This window comes from Scyliorhinus torazame, chromosome 29, assembly GCF_047496885.1.
Source record: "Scyliorhinus torazame isolate Kashiwa2021f chromosome 29, sScyTor2.1, whole genome shotgun sequence".
NCBI lineage: Eukaryota > Metazoa > Chordata > Chondrichthyes > Carcharhiniformes > Scyliorhinidae > Scyliorhinus > Scyliorhinus torazame.
Window position 1 is genome coordinate 33,974,192 of NC_092735.1, and position 24,885 is coordinate 33,999,076.

Consider the following 24,885-nt stretch of genomic DNA (forward strand, 5'->3'; position numbering starts at 1 on the left):
AAACCAGGATCATTTCTTTGAACTTATCAGGACTATTGGTTACTTGACCAAATTAATAATTGAACACGAAGTTCTTTTCCATATTTTTAAAGAAGGTGTAAAACTCTACTCCGCCACTGAAGTGTCTCACCCTCTCAGAGAATATCCTTCGTTCCTTAGCTGGCCTGCTTGGTTGCACTTTGGGCCTCCAGCAGAGGGTTGGGTCAACCTACCGTTTATGGGGCTTGGTGAACACACATTGGAGCTCCCATGGGCCTAAAGCACAACATGGGCCCCAGGTTTGGGTTTGGGAAACGAGAAGGTTGCAGGTGAAAATTGAGAGAGGTGAAGGCATTCCAGTTTCAAGGTCCTGGCAAAGATTGTGTTTGAGCGGGAGATGGTCCGATAGGTTTTCCGTTGAGGATGCAGAGGGATAGGGAAAAATTTGCAGGGTGGGCCTCCGGCATGTCGACTTCCCTGAGCCAGTAATGCTGCCAGAGAGAGGGCCTGCTTCATGTCAAGGGTCAACGCATTCCCATTTGTTTGTCAATGAATGTAGGAGCTCATCACAGCCAATCGTATCGAATAGAATTATAAACAAATATCCGATTAGGCGATTGAACATTGAACATTACAGCGCAGTACAGGCCCTTCGGCCCTCGATGTTGTGCCGACCTGTGAAACCACTCTAAAGCCCATCTACACTATTCCCTTATCGTCCATATGTCTATCCAATGACCATTTGAATGCGCTTAGTGTTGGCGAGTCCACTACTGTTGCAGGCTGGGCATTCCCTATTATTACTCTCTGAGTAAAGAACCTACCTCTGACATCTGTCCTATTGCTATCTCAAATAAATATTTGAAATAGCCTATAATATGAACAGGTTAAAATAATAGCAAACAAATGCCACTTGACTGCGTTAAATATAGCTCTGCCCGGCCTGATGATGCTGTTCCCTGGTTTGTATAACCAGCTGGAGGACATAATAGAGTTTTTGGATTTGTCCTTATTGGTAGATTCAAATGGGAAATTGTCTTTTTAAATAATATACATGATTTGTATTTGTGTGTACATGTTTGTGGGCATGTGTACACGTGTTTGTGAGTATGTGCATGTATTGACGTGTATGTGCATATGGTGCATGTATGTATTCATATGTTTGTGTGGGTGTGCTGTCTGCATGTGAGGTATGTACTGCTCCAGGTGAAGGGGCAGCTTTAACTGCAACGTTCAGTGAAAATGCAAGTTGCTAGTGGTTCAGAGGGAGCTGATGTATTCCCACAATAATATCCCGGCCCCACCTGAGAGTGACAGCTTCCTGGATGCCTCACAACTTTCATTTATTAATCCATGCAACTCCGCACAGTAAAATTGATCTTTAATGGTTCAATTGAAAGGCAATGCATTCCCCTGAATATGTTCCATCGACTGGAGTTTGGCACAGGACAAGGAAGCTGAATGTGTGTGTGTGCGCAAGAGGTTTTGTATCGTGTGGGGATTGAAGGGCCTTGGAGAGAGAGGTGGGTGTAAACTCACTACTGCGGGTGCAAACTCGGGCGGCATGGCCACTATTGCCAACACTCCTTGCTCCACGCACCCCCCCCCCCACCCCTTCGCCACCCGGCCCAATGAAAATCACTTATTGAATGAAAGTCGCTTATTGTCACAAGTATTCTTCAAATGAAGTTACTGTGAAAAGTCCCTACTCGCCACACTCCGAGGCCTGTTCGTGGGGGGGCTGGTACGGGAATGCAAGAGGAAGACAGCTTTCTTCCTGAATTCTAATTCAGTTCTCTTGAACATGAGAACATACTTGACAATCATCCCATTGACCGGCCCAATGACGTTACACTGCCACCCTGTATGTCTACAACGCCCTGCCTGATGGCAAGGGCAGTGAGGCGTTGACTTCTTGAGTAGCTGAGTAGTAGCACAGTGATAGAGGCTTTATTGTGCTGGACAGCACCGGGCATTTGATTTCACTTGTGAGATCCTGGAGCATTAGCATCAAAGGTTAAGAGTTGGCAAAGTGAGAGTTTGGGGAGGGTTGTGTGGTTGGGGGTTGGGGAGGGGATGCCAGGTTATTGACCTGAGATGCATCTGACACTTCTGATTGCTCAAAGAATGGGGGCTGGCATGATGCACGGACATCCGGGTTGCAAGCTCCTCGGGGTGGGGGGGGGGGGGGGGGGGGGGGCGAAGCCGTGGGCTCCAAATCCAGACATCACGGGGGATCTGCAACGTAACACTGAACATATCTTTTGTCTCTGCATTTCTTGAATTAGCGTGCCAGCGAGAGGAACAGAGCAAGACAGACAGAGAGCGAGAGAGAGAGAGAAAAACAATGGGAAAAATGCAGTCAATATGACCGAGTAATGTACCTTTCTTATATACAAGCCTTTTAATATTAATTCTGATTAAAAAATAGAAAAAAAAGTGCTGCATCCTTTTAATAATACTGTTTTATATGATCGATTAAATTTTTTTTTCACGTATTTTTCATCGAGTTTTGCAATCTGGAAGGAAAATATAATTTTTTTTTGCATATGATGATAAATATCCTTACAGTACATCATGCAAGTTCATGCTGAGGTTGAGAAAAATGCACCTTTTAAATATATAATACTTTTTTTTTTCGATTTCCCCCCCCCCCCCCACCCCCCGGGTCACAGGGCGACCTTTTTCCCCCCCCCCTCTTTTTCCAGATTTCTCACTCCACCCCCCATTCCACCAGCCGTCGTCGCCCTTTTGATTGGTCCTCGGCGTTCCTTTTATTTTTTTCCGGGGGGGGGTTCCTGGTGGCAACAACATTTTCCGTGCCGTTTGTCCTCCTCCTTTTGCGTCCCTCGCCGCTGTCGTCGGCCTTTTGTTTTTGTGTGTTGGTTTGGGGGGGGGGGGTGGTGGGGTTGGGGGGGGGGGGGTGGGGTTGGGGGGGGGATTTTTTTTTGTTGTTGTTGTTTTTCTTTTAAAGGGTTTCCCTGCGTGAGAGTGAAGGGAGGGCAAACGTGGGTGAGCGGGAAAAAAGGGGGGGGGGGGGGGGGGGAATCCGAGGCGGAAGGGAAGGAATGGAAGGTTCTTTGTTGGCCAGGGTTTTGGGGCCAAGGGTGGGGTATGGTAGCCGGCACAGGCTTTGAGGGGGCCGAAGGGCCTGTTTCCTGCAGCTGTTTTGGGGCTGGGGCTGGTTTAGCACAGTGGGCTAAATAGCAGGCTTGTAATGCAGAACAATTCCCGTACTGCCCCCCCCCCCCACCCCCCCCCCCAACCCCCAGAACAGGTGCCGGAATGTGGCGACTAGGGGCTTTTCACAGTAACTTCACTGAAGCCTACTTGTGACAATAAGCGATTATTATTATTATATATTGTTCTTTGGAGGGGGCGGGGGGGGGGGGAAGGTTCAGAGGAGGACGTGCCGATGGAAATCCAGCAGGGTGGGTGGAGGTCGTAGGAGGAAGGAGGAGGCCTCGGCAAGGAGATGGAAGGGGTAGAGGGAGGTTGGGGGGGGGATCGGTGGGTGGGCGTTGGGGTGAGGTGAGACAGCAGGAGGATGAAGAAGTTTCAGAGGAGGCGGGGAAAGAGATACTGTGGAAGGAAAAGAGGGGAGGAGGATTGGGGCGTGGGGGGGTGTCACTAGTTGACCGTGACGGTCTCCAGTTGCATGTATCTAGAAATCACTGGACTGTCCTTATAATTATCTGTGAGTAGGGAAGAGAGCAAAAAAATGGCTCAGGGGACATCTCTGATCTCACCTCGCTCTTGCATCACAACCATGCATCAGGGCGAAGACAAACACTCCGCTTCAGACAGAACTATTGTTTTCTTAAAAAAAAGGAAACAGTTTTTTTTTTCGATTTTGTTGTAAATTATTCAACATGCACCAAGGCAAACGTATTCATTTGCTTATTGCTTGCAATGGAGTTCCATGCATTAGAATGCGGGAGAAAGGGGTGAGGGCGAGGGGGATGAGAAATCCCCCTCCACTCTGGATCAGAAAGTCATTTCCACTGGTTTCCCCCACCTTTGTGTGTGTGTGTGTGTGTGTGTGCGCGCCTGTCGTGTCGTCGCTGTGGGTGGTCCTTCCCTTTGTCCGCATGGCCCGTTAATCCTGAGTGCACACTTTAATTTCGTTTAAATCCAAGAGTCGCGACGGAGAATATACAATGTGGTCCGGGGAGAGAGAGAGAGAAAAAAGAAAGAAGAGAAATCTGCGGCTTCCCTACGTTAAAGCGTCCATCGCTCCTCGAAGAGTCAACTCCTCTTTTTAAAGTTTCTGATTTTTTTTCCTCTCCCGACCCTCGGGGGGAAATGGGCTGCGAGGGTGGGAGTAACCTGTTGTTTCGAACATAGGTAAAGAAAGATCCAACTCGCTGTCCACGAGGGGATTGTGGGGGGAGGGAGGCGGGGGGGAGGGGGGGTGAGGTTAGCTGGGGGAGGGTCTGTTCCTCGAAATGAGCCAACAATTGTCACAAATTTAACCACTTCAATTTTCCATTCCATTGGTAGAAAGCAGATTCTTCTGTCATTTGGTATACGCAGCCTATTGTTCAAGCAATGGTCTCCTTTGTTTGTGTATTTTCTTTTAATGATTTTAATAGTCCTAGATATATATATAAATATATCTATATATACCTAGATATATACATAAATATATCTATATATACCTATATAGATATAGATACATACACAGACAGAGATATAGTTCTATAGAAAAATATTTCCCACTCTTTGAGTCCAAGCTACAGAATGGATGGAATGGGTGATTTTGGTCGCCTTAGCGGACATGGCGAGTTGAAGGGCGAGGTGATAGGCGACAGCCGGAGCGCATTTCCACTCATGCCAGAAATGTTGTTTAGGCTCCTCGACTTTTCATAACCTTGGGTTTCAAAAAGAGAGAAGAAAGCAATTTTGTTTGCACATTTACGAAAGAATGAATGAGCGAGCCAGACTCTGAGACAAGGCCTAACTCTCTGGGCACAAACCTTACCCAGGCTAAGGGTGACCGGGTGCCCTGGAGTCTCGGGGGGGGGGGGGGGGGTTGAAGGCCACCGATGTCTAGCACGCTGCTGTGCGCGCCCGGCCCTGGAGAACAATTGTCGGTGCATTTTAAAAAAAGATTGAGGAAATGAGTCTTTGTTTTCCAATTGGTGTGGGAAGGCCATGGGTCACAAGGATGATGTGTTGGCCAAGGAATCGCCTGGGGGGACGGGGGTCGGGGGACGGGGGGGGACATAAATCATGTGATGAAAGCTCCAGGTAGGCCTTCATTCAATCACATTTGGCAACATTAACATAGACCCACAGTCAAAAATTTAAAAATGATATACCAGGTCTCATTCCTCCACTGGTCTTCACTGCTGGGGGTGGGTTCTCTACGAATGGACTTTTCTATTTTTTTTTGGGGGGGGGGGGGTGGTGGTCTCCATTGGACTGGCTTTCTAGATGATTCCAAACTCTAGGACATTAACTAACCCTGATGGCAGACCATCCAACCCATCTCTCGCCAACAAACCAGGTACAAAGTCCAAACTTGAAAAGCCAACGTCCATTCACTCACCCACCACACAAATTTCAAAATGGCTGATCATTTAAATTTCCTTTCAAGATTCAGACGGAACGCCACCCTCGCTGGCTGAGTAGGCGGGCTGTGGGGACAAATGCTGGGAACTCCAAGGGTTTACATGAAAACCTACTTGGATCACTAGCCATTGCTGGACGGGAGGAGAACCATTTTACTTTAGTTGGGGGGGGAAGATTGTTTCGATCAGCCCAGATCCACTAAACATGATTCCTGGTCACCATATCGTGGAACAGCATAATCTACTCATTTAATTTTTTTTTTTTTTAAATTATAAATTTAGGGTACCCAATTTTTTTTTCCAATTAAGGGGCAATTTAGCGTGGCCAATCCACCTAACTTGCACGTCTTTGGGTTGTGGGGGTGAAACCCACGCAGACACGGGGAGAATGTGCAAACCCCACACGGACAGTGACCCAGAGCCGGGATCGAACCCGGGTCCTCAGCGCCGTGGGCAGCAGTGCTAACCCACCGTGCAGCCATCTACTCATTTATCATTGAAATGACACATAAAAGAGGGGCAGTAGGGGCAAGAAAGCACAAAATAAGACAAAATGAAGTGGGTAGTATCTCCTCACAAAAATAATTAAATATCCATGAATTTGGTTTATATGGGGTCAGAGAGACTAGCTCTGGGCAATAGAATATTCACCACTTATTTTAGTCATGACCAGATCCAGCAGTTACATCACAAACAAACCATTGGTTCAATTCAGAGTAAAGCTCCCTCTCAACTCTCCCGCCAAGCACTCTCAGGGCAGGTATACTGTGGGTTAGACGGTGGGTAAAGTTCCCTCTAACCTGTGTCCCGTCAAGCTCATCAGGTGTGTGATTGGGAGCCAAACCTCTTCGCCGCCCGCACAGAGCACTCCCAGGTCAAACTCAAGCTCCCTTTACTGAGACTCAACAATGTGCCTTAACCTCAATGTCAGAAGAGTTGCTGAACTATTGCAATACCCTCCCTCCCACTCCAGGCCACGTTGCTACTTTCTGTTGCAAACTCTCACTGCTCTAACACATTCGCCACCCCTCTTTCAGCTCTGACGAAAAGCCGAAGGACTCGAAATGTTAACTCTGCTTTCTCCTTCCAGATACTGCCAGACCTCCTGAGTTATTCCAACATTCTCTGTTCTCGTTTCAAATTCCCGCATCTGCAGTAATACCTTTGAGTGGCACAACCATCTTTGCCGTATCTCTTTGCAATGTCAGTGGCAATTGTGCAGAATCACACCCTTTAGCTAAGGTTGTCACATACCCTTTTTGGAGTGTCGTATCTCGTCATCCACCAATCATTCATCCATATTTTCTGGGCTGGATTCAACCCAGATCCTGAAATGAAGGGACAATATTCCATCTAATTGTCCCACCTAACCCACTACAGGGAAAACACAACCACCCTGACGTGTGGTGAGATTCTCTCTGAAATGCCATTGAGAGACTGATAGGTATCGAAGCTCTGGGCGAATGACATACTCTCTTCTGCACAATCTCTCCAATGACCCATGGACGGTTAACTGCGGGCAATCTCTATAAGTTTGTACCCAGTGTCTCTGGGAGGATTACATGTTGGTGATCCCTGTCCACATGCTATATGACTGTGCAAGGTCATTTTTGGCAGGGGAGGAAAAGAAGAGGCCCCCCCCACCCCCCTTCACCCCCCGCCCCCCATCACCGACCCTTGCAACGAAAGATGTCGCCTAAGGCACCTGACCAGAGAGGGACTCCCTTGTAAATTCAATGAGAAACTGAGGAGACTTCTACCAGAGAGTTAAGATGTCTCAGAGTCAGTCATGGCAACATCAGTGATCTTCTATTTCATGCATTCATGCTTACATAACAGCTCTGCATTTTCTTTGATACAGAAAAGGCGTAGGCACATGAACAACTAAATTCTGATAAGACGCAAGCATTTTCTTAAACATCTTGTGACCTCATTTTCTTAGTGTTCCCTCCCCTCAGTCCCAAAGTTAGAGGCTCCCATCCTTTTCTACCAAAGTAGTCTCCCATTATCGCCGAGTGCATAGTCAAGATGCCCCCCCCCCCCCCCCCCCGGCACCTGAGGAGTGAAAGCCCCCCCCCCCCCCCACCCATCTGAGGGGGAAGCCCGAATGTGAATGTCATTTCAAGTCAGGGCGGGAACCCGTTTCCCCTGGATGGACTCCTCCACTTTGGTGTTTCACAAACGAAACAAAAATCTATTCAACATGACTCATCATCTGCCCATTGACTCTGTGACCTCGCTGTTCTGCCCCACGGGGTACAAACTAAGGGAACCAGTTCTGAAACATCCCTGCCATCGACCTTTGACACTGAATCACCGGGCAACCCCGTGGCCTGTTTCGGGTAATCCGTTGTATTGGTGTACCCTGTGGACACTGAAATAGTGGAGAATTGGTGAAGCAATAATAAGGAATAGTATAATCCAGCCTGATAAGCCACCCAAGGGAGAGTGGAAGTGCGATGGTACGGCACTGATGAGATGGTGACAATGGTGCATTATGGAATCGTTGAGATAGCAGTTCATGCAACGGAATGACTTTGATGAGGCAGAGTGGTTGAGGAACAATCCTCAATGTGGAGGAATAATTAACTCGAGCCTTGCCTTGTCAATTAGGGAACTGCAACCCTAAAAAGGGCCCAGTAAGCCCCACCCTTGACTACTTCGCCATTCCTGCTGAAAGGCACTAAAGTTCCCATTGGGAACACACAAAGGACACCACCAGCCAAATAAAAATAAAGCAGCAAACATCACATGGGACGCATCTGACAACTGGGGACAACGTTCCGCCATTCTTTTCAATGATGAGCTCTTTGCTGCTGGTTAATTCCTCCACAGCAGAGCATGTCCTTGCGTTTAACAGACAACCTACTGGGCGTGACCCGTTAATTACAAAGGTTAAATTACTTTTCTTGACATCTCGCTGCTCCCAGGAAGCTGGCGAGGAGTTTGTATTGAAGGAGATAAATCTACTGCGTTTTAGTGCTCGGTCACAGTTGGAACTTGCATTTTACACTGGGGGTTAGTGCAAACCTTGCAGAGATGCATTAAGCAGCTCCACCAGTCAAAACCGAATGTCACAACGAGGGCGCTGCAATATTCTATTTGCTTTTCCTTGGGGGAAACTTTTTGGATGCAAGTCACCGATTTAACACTTGGGTCCTGGGTCTGAAACCAAGGGCATTTTCAACAGCTGTGCTTTTCGGAACGGGTGAGAGCTCTCGAGGTTTGTATCAAGATCTGAGATATACGCTGCTGGATTCTCTGTTTCGCCGGCAGTGCTCCCGCGTGTTTCCCGACAGCGTGGGGGTGGCCCTCAATGGGAAACCCCATTGACCGGCTGCCGGGACGGAGAATCCCGCTGCTGGCGGGGGCGCACCGGAAAACGGGGCTGGAAGGATGGAAATTCCCACCCCTGGAGTTAAATCCCACTATCTAGTAACTATTAGTATTGCTATGATTTGGGGTCGATTTAGCCAAGTTGGCTGGACGGCTGGTTCGTGATGCAGAACGAGGTCATGCAGCGTGGGTTCAATCCCCGTACCGGCTGAGGTTATCCATGAAGGCCCCGCCCTCTCAACCTCGCCCCTCGCCTGAGGTGTGGTGACCCTCGGGTTAAACCACCACCAGTCAGCTCTCTCCCCCTCAAAGGGGAAAGCAGCCTGTGGTCATCTGGGACTGCGGCAACTTTACTTACGATTGATATGAGCATACTTCATGCATAACACTGAACACCTTAAATTACCATATTCAGAGATACAAGCAAACTTGTGTCCAATTAAATTTGGTTGACAAACCTGTCATGTTTCAAATTTCTGATGGTTTCCCCTCCTTTTGTTTTCAATATGCAAATTCTGGTCACCTCCCAAAGCTGACAAATCGGCCCTTCGTTATCAATGAGTGATTTACAAATATTGTGCCGCTTTCAGGCAAAGTCCCTTCTCCATTGGTCACTTTGTCACAGGAAGAAGAGTTGGTGGATCTTTGCGTCAAAATGGCATCTAAAACTCTTACTCAATGTAGAGAGATCCCGTTAAAAATCAATGGCGATCTGAATTTGATTTACCTCTTAAACTGTGACAGGGAACGACCATTGTGACACACCACAGTGTGGAGGAACAAGAGAGGTCCTTTACTCCACTTACTCAGTTTAATGCATTCCTTCTTAAATGCTGCTTTTGACAAAATAACAAACACCCATTCAGCTACCATAACACATGAGCCACTTATCTCTTCCTCCATGCCACCTGCTGCCCTGATGATTGAAGTAGAGGCAATTGCACTGTTGTAACCATGGTATCATTTACAGTAGAGCAATGATACCACATCTTGATCACTATAGGCCTAAAGCAGGGCCTTTGTTATCAACTGTAGGTCAGCGAGCACAGGGTGGGGGGTAGAGGAACGGCACTAATCGTGAGGTAAAGGCGGCACGGTGGCACAGTGGTTAGCACCGCTGCCTCACCGGGCCAGGGACCCGGGTTCGCTTCCGGCCTTGGGTGACTGTCTGTGTGGAGTCTGCACGTTCTCCCCGTGTCTGCGTGGGTTTCCTCCGGGTGCTCCGGTTTCCTCCCATGGTCCAAAAAATGTGTCGGTTGGATGGATTAGCCCTGCTAAAAAATTGCCCCTTAATGTTCACAGATGTGCAGGTTAGGTGGGGTTACGAGGACAGGTAGGGGGAGTGGGCCTCGGTAAGGTCTTCTTTCGGAGGAACGGTGGAGACTCAATGGGACCTTCTGCGTTGTAGGAATTCTATGGGCCACAGATTTACAGAGGGGAGACTAGCCTGCAGTGCACTGGAATAGTCAAATGAAGACACAAATGAGAACCTCAATACCAGGTGAGCTCAGATAAGGGGTGAACTCACAGAGATGGGGGTATAGCTCAGTGGTAGAGCATTTGACTGCAGATCAAGAGGTCTCCAGTTCAAATCTGGATGCCCCTTCATTTGATAAGAGGTAGAAGGGACGTGAGGACATTTTTTTTACGCAGAGGGTGGTGGGAGTGTGGAATTCTCTGCCCGAGTTGGTAGTGAAGGCAGAGACCCTAAACTCTCTTAAAAAGTACCTGGATCTGCACCTAAGCTACAGGGCTATGTACCGGGCACAGGAAGGTGGGATTAGAAAGGGCACCAAGGTGTCCTTGGGCTGGCATGGACAAGATTGGCCGAATGGCCTCATTCTGTGCTGTAATCTTTCTATGATTCTATAATTCTAGGTGGGATTAGGTAGCCATTCGCACCACACAAGTGCTAGGCAATGACCATCTCCAATAAAAGAGAATCAAACCATGGCCCCATGACTTTCATAGAATCTACAGTGCAGAAAAAGGCCATTCGGCCCATCGAGTCTGCAACGGCCCCTGGAAAAGGCACCCTAATTAAACCCACAGCTCCATCCTATCCCCATAACCCAGTAACCCCACCGAACCTTTTTTGGACACCAAGGGCAATTTATCATGGCCAACCCAGCCAACCTGCACATCTTTGGACTGTGGGAGGAAACCGGAGCACCCGGAGGAAACCCACGCAGACACGGGGAGAACGCGCAGACTCCGCACAGACAGTGACCCAAGGCGGGAATCGAACCTGGGACCCTGGAGCCGTGAAGCAACTGTGCCAACCACTGTGCTACCGTGCAAAGTGGGATTTTCTCATTTTTAATCCACGTTTACTTAATAATTAGGAATTTCATTCCCATGAATGGGCCAGAAAGAAATATTACAAGGTGATGAATTGAGAAATCATGTTTCATTCTATGAAACCTTAAATGGCATTACCATCACTGAATCCCACACTATCAACATCCTGGGGTTACCATTGACCAGAACCGAAACTGGACCCAGCCACATTAATACTGTGGCTACCAGGGCAGTTGAAAGGCTATGAATCCTGCGGCAACCCCCGGGAAATGCCTTTAGATATATGCAGGTGAGGGCTTTTGTGAGGCGAAGGGTGAGGGAATTCCCGTTGCTCCCGGCACAAGAAGTTCAAGATAGGGTGATCTCGGGTGTATGGGTCGGGGAGGGCAAGGTGTCGGAAATTCACCAGGAGTTGAAAGAAGAGGGGGAAGCGCTGGTAGAAGAGTTGAAGGGTAAATGGGAGGAGGAGCTGGGGGAGGAGATCGAGGAAGGTCTGTGGGCTGATGCCCTGGGTAGGGTTAATTCCTCCTCCTCGTGTGCCAGGCTCAGCCTGATACAATTTAAGGTGGTCCACAGAGCGCACTTGACGGGGGCGAGGTTGATTGGTTCTTTGGGGTAGAGGACAGATGTGGAAGGTGTTCAGGGAGCCCGGCGAACCATGTCCATATGCTTTGGTCATGCCCGGCACTGGGGGGGTTCTGGAGAGGAGTGGCGGGAGCAATATCTCAGGTGGTGAAAGTCCGGGTCAAGCCAAGCTGGGGGCTAGCAATATTTGGAGTAGTGGACGAACCGGGAGTGCAGGAGGCGAAAGAGGCCGGTATTCTGGCCTTTGCGTCCCTAGTAGCCCAGCGAAGGATCTTGCTAATGTGGAAGGAGGCAAAGCCCCCCAGCCTGGAGGCCTGGATAAATGATATGGCTGGGTTCATAAAGTTGGAGAGGATTAAGTTCGCCTTGAGAGGGTCTGCGCAGGGGTTCTACAGGCGGTGGCAACCGTTCCAAGACTATCTCGCGGAGCGTTAGAGGAAGGTCGGTCAGCAGCAGCAACCTTGGGGGGGGGGGGGGGGGGGGGCGTCCTGGGAGGGGGGGGGGGAGAGGGGGGACTGCCTGGGAGGGTGGATGAGCAAGAGATAACATGAAGGGTTGGGGAAACTGGCACGTACGGGTGAGGGCCAGTGTACAAGGCTGTGTAAATATATCATTTTGCCATGTATATATCTTGCTCTGCGCGATTTCTCGTTACGGGGGGGGGGGTGGTGGGGGGGTTATTGTTTGTAAGGGAGAAAAATTGTGTTAAAAAACTTTAATAAATTTTTTTTTTTTTAAATTAATCCTGTGGTGAGTAACTCACCTCCTGACCCCCCCCAAAGCCTGTCCACCATCTACAAGGCACAAGTCAGGAGTGTGATGGAATACTCTCCACTTGCCTCGATAAGTTCAGCTCCAACAACACTCAAGAAGCTCGACACCATCCAGGACAAAGCAGCCCCGCTTGATTGGCGCCCTTCCATAAACATTCACTCCGTCGACCACCAACACACAATGGCAGCCGTGTGTACCATCTACAAGATGCACTGCAGTAACTCACCAAGGCTCCTTAGACAGCACCTTGCAAACTCACAACCTCTACCATCTAAAAGTACGAGGGCAGCAGACACCTGGAACCCCACCGCCTGGAGGTTCCCCTCCAAGTCACTCACCATCCCGACTTGGAAATATATAGGCTGCTCCTTCACTGTTGCTGGGTCAAAGTCCCTCCCTAACAGCACTGTGGGTGTACCTACACATCAAGGACTGCTGCGGCTCAAGAAGGCAGCTCACCCCACTTCTCGAGGGCAACTAGGGATGGGAAACAAATGCTGGCCTAGCCAGCAACGCCCACATCCCACAGAAAATTAATTTAGTGATGGCCTGATTATGAGCTCAGAGGCACATCTCCGGGTCAAATGGGAGGTGTTTCCGCTTGTGGGCAAGAAGGTACGGTAAGATATGATTCCAAATCACATATGGGGGCATTGGATGGGATTCACTGGTCCTTCATCCGCCTGTTACTCGGTAATAGGATTTCCCAGTGAAGCAAACCCTCACCCACGGGCAGGCGATGGTGGGCGGAGGGGGGGTGGGGTTGCTCTCTGTACTATTATTGGGCGGTGAATGCCGAAAAGGTGAGGAGTTGGGTTGGAGGCTCACGGACTATGGCATATGATGTCATGGCCTCAAACGATGAAACATTGCCACATGTTGATGAGATTATCACATGTGACACTTGACCAGTACATACATGACATCGTACAGCCTCTCCTATGTTCTAGGAATTGATCATGATCATAACGTGTGTCAACACAAACGTCGGCCTCCGTACATTTGACCATAACCGCCTCGGAGAGAGTCCAGGTGTGGTGCACAGGGTCTCAGGCGGTAGATACAACTCCAGTCGCTGTCACCTTCTGAAAGAACCCCCCTCCCCTCCCGTCCCCTCCCCTCCCCTCCCACCGGCCGGAAAACCACCCTCGCAGCTTCCAGAGAGATAACAGCCCCTGACAATTTATATGGGTCATAATCATTCATTCAATTTTTAATTTTAATTCTAATTGCTTCAAGTAAATGAGGTCTCGCCTCAACCTGACTGATCCTGGGCATCTGTCTTAGTTGGTCATTACCAAACCAATTGGAAACAGGTTCGATGATGGTGCGAGTTGCAATGACTCCCCCCCCCCCCCCCCCCAAACTTCCTCCATTGAAATACACAAGTCCCAAATCATGGATTTGCTAAAGAAATATTGGGCGTGATCCACCGTCTGTTCATACTGGCGGGATATTCCGACCCCGCACCGTCACGGGGGTTTCCCGCCGATGAGGGGCGCAGTCACCGGGAAAACGGCGGGGGCAGTAAATCCTGCTTCTGCCGCCGAAAAGCACGTGGCAGGTTGGTCAATAAATCCCGCCCATTAACTTAAGTCAAGAGATGTACCCCTGGCCCATGCTGATATCCTGCAACAGTTGGAGACACGAATATTGGTCTCAGTTCCTTTGGATTATCGCTGGGGAAAAAAGACCCTTTTGTCAAAGTTTTCCATCTTGTACTCATCAGATCAACGGCAATTCATACTATATGAGAAGAGAGTGCTGATTGGTTGGCAAGTGGTTGCCATGGAGAATGCACCAGAATGAAAGGGATCATTTCTGTGGTCGGCGAAAGCAGGAATACCTGTGATGTCTGCGATGCCCTACGTAGACAAATGCCCGGCTGAAACTCACTGTGTACGGTTTAAAAAGTAAGTACTTGAGTGAGGCCCCAAAAAGGTTGCTCCCGGCCCCGTCAAAGGTCAAGTTTAGATGCTAATTCGAACCAGGGGTTGGCTGGTGGTTGGGTGGTGCCCCAGAGATTGAGCTTTCTGGAATGGTGTTCATCGGCTAAACAAGTGGGGGTGGGAAAAATGAAGAAGGAATGTCAGCCCGCGATCTGACGCCAACCAGAGGTGCCTCTGGATTGTGCTCTGTGAGGGAAACCTAAATTAATCTCCGATTCTCCTGGTTAACATTCTATTGTATCCGTCGCTGTTTGCCAGCTGACCATAGCTATCTCAGCTCTTCTGGTCTTTACGGTGACTATTCGCCAAATAGAATGTAGAACATACAGTGCAGAAGGAGGCCATTCGGCCCATCAAATCTGCACCGACCCACTTAAGCCCTCACTTCCACCCTATCCCCGTAACCCAATAACCCCTCCTAACCTTTTTTGGACACTAAGGGGCAATTTAGCACGGCCAATCCACCTAACCTGCATGTCTTTGGACTCTGGGAGGAAACCAGAGAACCCGGAGGAAACCCACGCAGACACTGGAAGAACGTGCAGACTCCGCACAGACGGTGACCCAACGGGGAATCGAACCTGGGACCCTGGCGCTGTGAAGCCACAGTGCTAGCCACTTGTGCTGCCCTTAATAGATAGACATGCCCTCCTCCCTTTCCCCTTCTCTCTGTCCATCCTATCCGCCCCCCCCCCTCCCCCGCCAATCCAAGGAAAGGGGCAGGTAGAACACATTGAAAACAAGAAGCGGTGAATGATTATGTGAAAGACGGGGTTGTGCAGTGGGAGTCAAAGCTTTCTTTCAGTCCAGCTCACGTGCTGATAGCCTCTACCTATCTTGCTCATCTTTGGCTATTTAACCTCCGTGAAGGTCCTCTGTGGTGATCCGGACTGAAGGTCCCATATACGTCCCTCGCGTACCCAGCCTCCCCTTAAACAGCCATAACAACATCCTGTATCATTTCTTTACAGAGTGGTGTAACGTTTCAAATCCTTTCTCTGTACGGTCAAAAAAGGAAAATTCAAGCGTTATATTATCCCCCCAAACCAGGTCCCCAGCGAGTTTCTGAGGGCCAGATTGGCCACTAACATTGCGCTAATCTTATTTTAAGAGATTGCGTATTAATTTCAGCTCTGTGCCAGTGCCAATTGTAACTTCTGTTTCAGAGACCAGTGATCTTGAATGAAATTGAGTGATATGGTGGCAGAGGGCCAATGATTGGGGCCGAAGTTCAGATTTCAGTAACACAAGCCTGTCTCGTTGAGCTACTAGACAGTCTCACAGGAATCATCTTGCGTTTTATTTCTGGGAGGGGGGTGGGCCTCGATTTGCTGCCCATCCCTAGTTGCCCACACAGGTGAGTAGGTCACCACAGTTTTTGTTTTTGAATTTAGAGTACCCAATTCATTTTTTCCAATTAAGGGGCAATTTAGCGCGGCCAATCCACCTACCCGGCACATCTTTGGGTTGTGGGGGCGAAACCCACGCAGACACGGGGAGAATGTGCAAACTCCACACAGACAGTGACCCGGAGCCGGGATCGAACCTGGGACCTCGGCGCCGTGAGGCAGCAGTGCTAACCCACTGCGCCACCCTGCTGCCCTAGGCCACCACAGTTAACAGGCCACCACTATCCTTTTTATGAACTGGAGTCACATGTAAGTCCAGACCTGGACAGATTTCCTTCCCGAAAGAGGTGGGAGTGAACCAGGTGGTTTTACCTTCGCCATTTTAATTTCCAGATTTTGCTTTCCGAAACCCAATTCAGATTGAGAGGGGGGTGAATTTTGAGTCTGCGCTCCCTGGATTGTTAGTCCACAGCCGCTGGACCTTCAGAACACTGCTCCGCTGAGAGACCATTCCGAGCCCAGGGGAAATTGGAAAGAATCCCACTGTGGATCACCTCAAGGACCCCACGGAGGTTAACCAAAGGATCCCATTGCATTCCTCCCCCCCCCCCCCCTCCCCCGATCTGTATTCAGACTATGGACCTGCTTGTATCCCTTTTCCATTTGGGACCGGGGGGCGTCATGTGCTACCTTTGTGGATACTTCCATCGGGAGAGTGCTCGAAGTCTCCGGTGGTCAGCAGGAAGCATGCTCTGTCCCGGGCGTATTTCTCCCTCCCTCCGGGGGTGATGGGCTGGTTCTCCTCTGGTGACAAGGCCTGGTCGATGGTCGGACAATCCTCGTTGGCCAAAGCAGCATTGGCAGCGTCGCCGTTCTGCTTGGGATCTTGTAGGCAGACAGACAAAACGAAAAATTGAAACACACACAGAACCATCATTCATTAAAATCACAAGGATTACCTCGAACTATAAGGTGCTGAGTAGATTTTCATTAAGTAGTGGCGTCCCATATTCGCAAATATACATGGCAGAACTTGATCATTTATTCTTTCATGGGGTTGGGCATCCCCTTTAAGGCCAGCATTTGTTGTCCATCCCTAATTGCATTTGAACTGAGTGGCTGGCTAGGTTGTTTCAGAGGGAAGATGAATCGTAATAATAATCTTTATTATTGTCACAAGTAGACTTCTGCACTGTAAATTCTATGATAGGCTTACATTAACACTGCAATGAAGTTACTGTGAAAATCCCCTAGTCGCCACATTCCGACGCCTGTCCAGGGACACTGAGGGAGAATTCAGAATGTCCAATTCACCAAACAGCACGTCTTTCGGGACTTGTGGGAGGAAACCGGAGCACCCGGAGGAAACCCACGCAGACACGGGGAGAACGTGCAGACTCCGCACAGACAGTGACCCAAGCCGGGAATCGAACCAAGAGTCAACCACATTGTTGTGGGTCTGGGGGTCACAGGTAGGCCGGACCAGATAAGGGTGACAGATTTCCTTCCCTAAAGGACATTAGTGAACCAGATGGATTTTAAAAAAAAATGTATTTTATTACAAACATGCATCAAAACAGGTTACAGCGAATAAACACCCCGGGAAACATACTTCCCAACAATCAACTGCAGTCTGTACAGATTTCCCCCCTTTTTTAGCCCCACCCCTCCCCACGACGAACAGCCCCTCAAACACGGTCACAAACATCCCCCGCCTTTTCTCAAACCCCCCTGAACTCATACTTTATCTTCTCTAACCGCAGGAAATTGTACAGGTCACCCAACCAAGCCGCTAGCCCCGGGGAGAGCGTGCAGACTCCGCACAGACAGTGACCCAAGCCGGGAATCGAACCCGGGACCCTGGCGCTGTGAAGCTACAGTGCTAACCACTTGTGCTACCGTGCTGCCCGATAGATACCAGGTAGAACACTGTGGAACACGCTGCCCAGTCCATACACATCCCTGTGTGACAAAACTATCCAGTCCTTATAGCACTGATATTTAAGATGCTGTTCACAACATATACAGTAATAAATGGAAAACACTCAGCTGCTCGAACAGCTTCTATGGGGAAAGAGTGACCACAGTTAAAGGGTGGGTCTAACCATCCCCCAACCCCTCCGCCCCCGAGGTGTGTTTTGGCCTGTGGAGGGATCCTCTATAAATGTGGAGGGATCCTCTATAATCGTTCACACCCTCAGCTGCCGGACAACCCGCAGCGGGAGTTCGCCATCGGCGCGTTTACCATCGGAACTGGAAAAAGTTAGAGATGCAGCATGTTTTAAGCGAGTCCGGAGGCAGGCAGCGGGGGCTGGGTGGAGGGAGTGTGGAAGAAAGAGCAGGAGGGGAAGGTCTGCGCTAGGGCGAAAGACGGGAGACTGCGGGGACTGTGGGAACGGTGCTGCAGGGCAGAAATGTGGTTATTGAGACAAGAACCGGAAGACGTGTCGGGAGAAGGTGCGACATGAAACACAGAACCATCACCAAATCGTAGAACAGCGTCCCTACAGTGCAGAAGGGCACCATTCGGCCCATCGAGCCTGCACCAACTCTTGGAAGGAGCACCCTACCTAGCCCCACAGCCCTACCCAATCCCCGTGGCCCAACCTAACCTTTTTGGACACCGACGGGCAATTGTTCACGGCCAATCCACCTAACCTGCACATCTTTGGGACTGTGGGAGGAAACCGGAGCAGCCGGAGGAAACCCACGCACACACGGAGGAGAACGTGCAGACTCCGCACAGGCAGTGACCCGAGGCCGGAATTGAACCCAGAAGATGGACAGGCTGGGAGTTGGTCAGAGTGTTAAAATGATCGAACGGAGTTGTCCAGAAAAGCAATCGTTCAATTTGCGTTTGGTCTCCCCAGAATAGAGGAGGCCGCATTGTGAACTTTGAGCACAGTACACTGAGTTGAAAGACATGGAGCTACATCACTGTTTTACCTGAAAGAGGTATTTTGGGGCCTTGGGTCAAAAAAAGATATACTGGCATTGGAGGCAGTCCAGAGAAGGTTCACTCAGTTGATCCTGAGTGTGGAGGGGAGTGAGGAGAGTGTGTTATTATCATAACTATCAGCATGACAAAGCTTAATGTAGTACCGTGAATAGCCACTGGAGGGAGCTGCAGATACAACTATATCAGGCAGTGACACTAAACCTTAGGGGAGGCGTGCACGCAGGAGATAGCTAGTGATGGTCATAGAGCAGATAGTGTGAGAAGGTTAGATTATAGTTTATCCCATTAGTGAGATTAGCAGTAAATGAGTGTAGTTAGATGTTATTGATCAATTATGTATACTAAAAGTGTTGAAACCCAGTTAAGTAGTGTAAATAAAATCATAGCTTTGTTTAAGTGAAAGCTATACGGTGGTCTTTGTGAGCACTACGCCAACCATCCTGAATCAGCAACACAAAGATCACCACAGAGAGATTGGGTAGGTTGGGCCTGTACTCAATGGTGTTTAGAAGAATGAGAGGCGGCCTTATTGAGACATATCGGATTCTCAGGGGGTTTGACAGGGTCGATGCTGAGAGGTTGTTTCCCCTTGTGGGAGAGTCTAGAACCAGAGGGCACAATCTCCGAGTGAGGAGTCGTCCATTTGAGACAGAGATGAGGAGGAATTTCTTCTCTCAGAGGGTAGTGAATCTGTGGAATTCTTTACCGCAGGGAGCTGTAGAGGCTGGGCCGTTAAGTATGTTCAAGGCTATCTGTGATGGACAGATATTTAATCAGTAAGGGTTACGAGGTTAAGGCAGGAAAGTGGGGTTGAAGATTATATTAGATCAGCCATGTCCTCATTGAATGGTGGAGCAGTCTCGATGGGCCGAATGGCCTGCTTTTGTTCCCATGCCCGACGGGGCTAGGAGAGTAAGTGTTGCACCTCCTGTGCTTGCATTTAAAGCTGCGGTGGGAAGGGGGAGAGATGTTACGGGTTAGTCAGGAATGGACGAGGTCAACCAGACTGCAGGGAGGTGGAAGGCTACTCAACCGAAGATTTACCCCAACTGACCTTGCCCACTCCATTTCCTAGTCTTCTTCTCCCATTCCTTCCCCCACACCACCCATCCCCCACCACAACATTGCCACCAACTCCAGCAGACATCACCTCCAAAACCATCCTCTCAGCCTTCCATGGGGACCATTCCTTCCATAGGATCTAATCCAACCTTGCAAGATTCAACGGTGAGTTCAACCGTTTCAGATCATAACGTTTGCCTCCATTGACTTATTTTGTTCAGCTTTGGGCCGCAGCTGTTGGGTTGATTATTTTGTTTTTCATTCTTTACATCTCCTCTGGCCCTGCAGCTTTAGTCTCTTTACTCGTTTCGTTACCATCCCCCTTTCACCTTGCCCCGTCGTCTCTTTTGTCACCTCATCGCTCCTGTCTCCCACTCTATCACAGACCTTCCCTAGTTGCTGGCATGTTAATGAATCCTCAATCTCCTCAGGGCCGTGTACGGACACCTTTACATTCCGTCTTCTGTACGAATGATTGTCGATCAGGGTGTGAGGACGTAACGACCCTGAGGTAGGCTGGAGATACAGCACCTGTGGGGTCTCCTAAGGGCTGGCGAAGGAGGCTACAGGAACACGGTAGAGATGTTCGTAAAAATCGGCCGACACCAAATCTCTTAAAGGGATCAAAAACACGACTTAAGAACTAGTCACAGAATTTCGGGGGGGAAAAAACGTCAGTGATGTTTTCCCTGTGACGTGGACATTTCAATAGTCCCTCACTACAGGTATGCAGATGTAAAAGTAGATGATGGCCGGAAATTTGCGACCGTTCGCAAGTGGCGGCGTTCCCTGATCTCGCTGGGAGCGCGCCCCCGCACGGGGGTTTCCCAGCGACGTGGGGTGGCTTCAATGGGAGCAGAGAATCCCGTCGGCAGCAAACGTCTCGGTGCTGAGAAACCCGCGACTGCGGGGGGGGGCGGAGAGGCGGGGGGGGGGGGGGGGGGGAATTCAGCCCCAAAGATTGAATTAGAGGGAAGATTGTACGGCGGGGGGACGGACTCAGTCCGGGGCCGCCTTGGTCGGGGGCGGGCCGATCGGAGGGCATGGGGCATGCCTTATACGCAGCCAGGCAATGTTTGGGCGCGGGGGCAGGGTCGGGCGCGCGGCCGATCAGGGAGTCTATTTTTAATCTCCAACTCAGCGGTCGGGGTCCGCCATGGAGCACGACGCGGCCCGGATGTGCGGGGGTCCGTATCTGCTGGTTTTACGCCGGGTCCCTGCTAGCCCCCTGCAGGACGAGGAATATGTCATGCCAGTTTCATGCCAGTCTTTCTGGCATGAAAGTCCACAGTTTTTACGACGGCGGGGGGACATGAGAATGCAGCCCAAAGAGTGTCACAAAAGATGGGAATCAGCCCTTGTCTCAGTGGGGAAAAAAAATTAAAATTGTTTATCGTCACAAGTAGGCTTCAATGAAGTTACTGTGAAAATCCCCAAGTCGCCACATTCCGGCGCCTGTTCGCGGAGGTTGTACGGGAATCGAACCGTGCTGCTGGCCTGCCTTGGTCTGCTTTCAAAGCCAGTGATTTAGCCCAGTGTGCTAAACTAGCCCCAGTGTGACTCTTGGTTGCACCCAAACAAAAGGGCCAATCCCTCAGACACAGGGCAAATGGGTTCCAAAATTATTATCGACTTTGCGAGAATAATTTTCAACCAGAGTCTGATCCATGAAAGAGAATATGAGCTCGGGCTGTGAATCACTGATTCAGTGTTTTCATGCATTGGAACAGTTTTTAAACACACATTAGATCAAAGTCAGACCTCTTTGTGATTGGGTCATTTTCTATATTTTATTGCAAATATTGATTTATATATAAGATTTTAGCACAAAAGCAATGAAATGACTTTCCACGCGGATGATAAAGTAAAATTGACATTGAATATTGATATCCCTGTATTTTCCGGCCCTGGACCTGCTTACAATCTGGCTGGATCTCCAACTTTTCCCAGTTCCGAAGAAATGCAAATTTGGTTTCCCTCTCCACAGCGGATGCCAGGCCAGTTGAGTGTTTCCAGCCTCTTCTGTTTGATGTTTGGATTTCCAAACCCCCTTTCTGTGTAACACACTGTACAGTAAATACACCTCTTGCTGTCTATCACACTGTCCAGTACACACGCCTCCTAACTGTGTAACACACTGTCCAATACACACGCCTCCTAACTGTGTAACACACTGTCCAGTACAGACATCCCCTTACTGTGTGACACACTGTCCAGTACATACACCTCCTTGCTGTGCAACAGACGGTCCAGTACACACACCTCCTTGCTGTGCAATGCACTGTCCAATACATACACCTCCTTGCTGTGTAACACACTGACCAGTAAATATACCTCCTTGCTGTGTAACAGTGTCCAATAGATACACCTTCTTGTTATGTAACACACTGTCCAGTGCATACACCTCCTTGTTGTGTAACACACTGTCCAGTACATACACCTCCTTGCTGTGCAACAGACTGTCCAGTACATATACCTACTTGCTGTGTAACACACTGTCCAGTACATACACCTCCTTGTTGTGTAACACACTGTCCAGTACATACACCTCCTTGCTGTGCAACACACTGTCCAGTACATACACCTCCTTGCTGTGTAACACACTTTCCAGGACATACACCTCCTTGCTGTGTAACACACTGTCCAGTACACACATCTCCTTGCTGTGTAACACTGTCCAGTACATACACCTCCTTGCTGTGTAACACACTGCCCATTACATACACCTCCTTGCTTCATAATACACAGTCCAGTAAATACACCTCCTGGTTTAGCACACTGGGCTAAATCACTGGCTTTTAAAGCGGTCCAAGGCAGGCCAGCAGCACGGTTCAATTCCTGTACCAACCTCCTTGAACACGCGCCGGAATATGGCGACTACGGGCTTTTCACAACAATTTCATTGAAGCCAAGTTGTGACAATAAGCCACTTTCATTTTCATTGATGTGTAACACACTGTCCTGTACGTACACCTCCTTGCTGTGTAACACACTGTCCAGTACTTATTCACCTTACCATGTATCACACTGTCCAGTACACACATCTCCTTGCTGTGTGACACACTGTCCAGTACATACACGTCCTTGCTGTGTGACACACTGTCCAGTGCATACACCTCCTTGCTGTGTAACACACTGTCCAGTACACATGCCTCCTTGCTGTGTAATGCACTGTCCAGTACATACATCTCCTTGCTCTGTAACACAGTCCAGTACACACACCTCCAAACTGTGTGACACACTGTCCAGTACATATACCTCCTTGCTGTGTATCAGTGTCCAATAGATACACCATCTTGTTATGTAACACACTGTCCAGTACATACGTCTACTTGCTGTGCGACACACGGTCTAATACATACACCTCCTTGCTGTGTAACACACTGTCCAGTACACACACCTCCTGGCTGTGTAACACACTGTCCAGTACATATACCCCCTTGCTGTGTAACACACTGACCAGTACATACACCTCCTTGCTGTGTGACACACTGTCCAGTTCATACACCTCCTTGCTGTGGGACACACTGTCCAGTACATACATCCCCGTGCTGTGTAACACACTGTCGAGTACATACACCCCTTTGCTGTGTAACACACTGTCCAGTACATACACCTGCTAACTGTGTGACACACTGTCCAGTACATACACCCCCTTGCTGTGTAACACACTGTCCAGTACATACACCCCCTTGCTGTGTAACACACTGTCCAGTACACACATCTCCTTGCTGTGTGACACACTGTCCAGTACATACACCTCCTTGCTGTGTAACACATGGTCCAGTACATACACCTCCTTGCTGTGTAACACATGGTCCAGTACACACATCTCCTTGCTGTGTAACACACTGTCCAGTACATACATCTCCTTCCTGTGTAACACACTTTCCAGGACATACACCTCCTTGCTGTGTAACACACTGCCCATTACATACATCTCCTTGCTGTGTAACACACTGTCCAGTACATACACCTCCTTGTTGTGTAACACACTGTCCAGTACATACACCTCCTTGCTGTGTAACACACTGACCAGTACATATACCTCCTTGCTGTGTAACACACTGTCCAGTACATACACCTCCTTGCTGTGTAACACACTGCCCATTACATACATCTCCTTGCTGTGTAACACACTGACCAGTACATATACCTCCTTACTGTGTAACAGTGTCCAATAGATACACCTTCTTGTTATGTAACACACTGTCCAGTACATACACCTCCTTGTTGTGTAACACACTGTCCAGTACATACACCTCCTTGCTGTGTAACACACTGACCAGTACATATACCTCCTTGCTGTGCAACACACTGTCCAGTACATACACCTCCTTGCTGTGTAACACACTGACCAGTACATATACCTCCTTGCTGTGCAACACACTGTCCAGTACATACACCTCCATGCTGTGTAACACACTGTCCAGTACATACATCTCCTTGCTGTGTAACACACTGTCCAGTACATACATCTCCTTGCTGTGTAACACACTGTCCAGTACATACATCTCCTTGCTGAGTAACACACTGCCCATCACATACACCTCCTTGCTTCATAATACACAGTCCAGTAAATACACCTCCTGGTTTAGCACACTGGGCTAAATCGCTGGCTTTTAAAGCAGTCCAAGGCAGGCAAGCAGCACGGTTCAATTCCTGTACCAACTTCCTTGAACAGGTGCCGGAATATGGCGACTACGGGCTTTTCACAACAATTTCATTGAAGCCTAGTTGTGACAATAAGCCATTTTCATTTTCATTAATGTGTAACACACGGTCCTGTACGTACACCTCCCTGCTATGTAACAGGCTTCCAGTACGTACACCTCCTTGTGACACACTGTCCAGTACACACATTACTGTGTGACACGTTGTCCAGTACATACACGTCTTTGCTGTGTAGCACACTGTCCAGGAAATACACCTCCTTGCTGTGTATCACACTGTCCAGTACATACACCTCCTTGCTGTGTAACACACTGTCCAGTACATACACCTCCTTGCTGTGT

The 24,885-nt window shown here is 49.1% G+C and overlaps 1 protein-coding gene and 1 non-coding gene across 3 annotated transcripts in view; one reads left to right on the plus strand and one right to left on the minus strand.

Annotated features, from left to right (window-relative positions):
• Window positions 1-3,012: 3,012 nt before the first annotated feature.
• Window positions 3,013-24,885, minus strand: part of LOC140404031 (voltage-gated potassium channel KCNC1-like) — a 155,447-nt gene continuing 133,574 nt past the window's right edge. Inside the window, exons 3-4 of one of the 2 annotated variants that reach the window (XM_072492377.1) lie at window positions 16,540-16,734; window positions 3,013-3,674 (exon numbers count right to left, since the gene is read on the minus strand). In XM_072492377.1, coding sequence (XP_072348478.1) covers window positions 3,610-3,674; window positions 16,540-16,734 — 260 coding nt within the window. In that variant the 3' untranslated portion in view covers window positions 3,013-3,609. Of the gene's footprint in view, window positions 4,853-16,539; window positions 16,735-24,885 lie in introns of both variants that reach the window. The other variant, XM_072492376.1, reaches the window with a different exon arrangement.
• On the plus strand, window positions 10,426-10,497 carry trnac-gca (transfer RNA cysteine (anticodon GCA)). The gene has a single exon. It is a non-coding gene; the product is annotated as a tRNA-Cys (tRNA).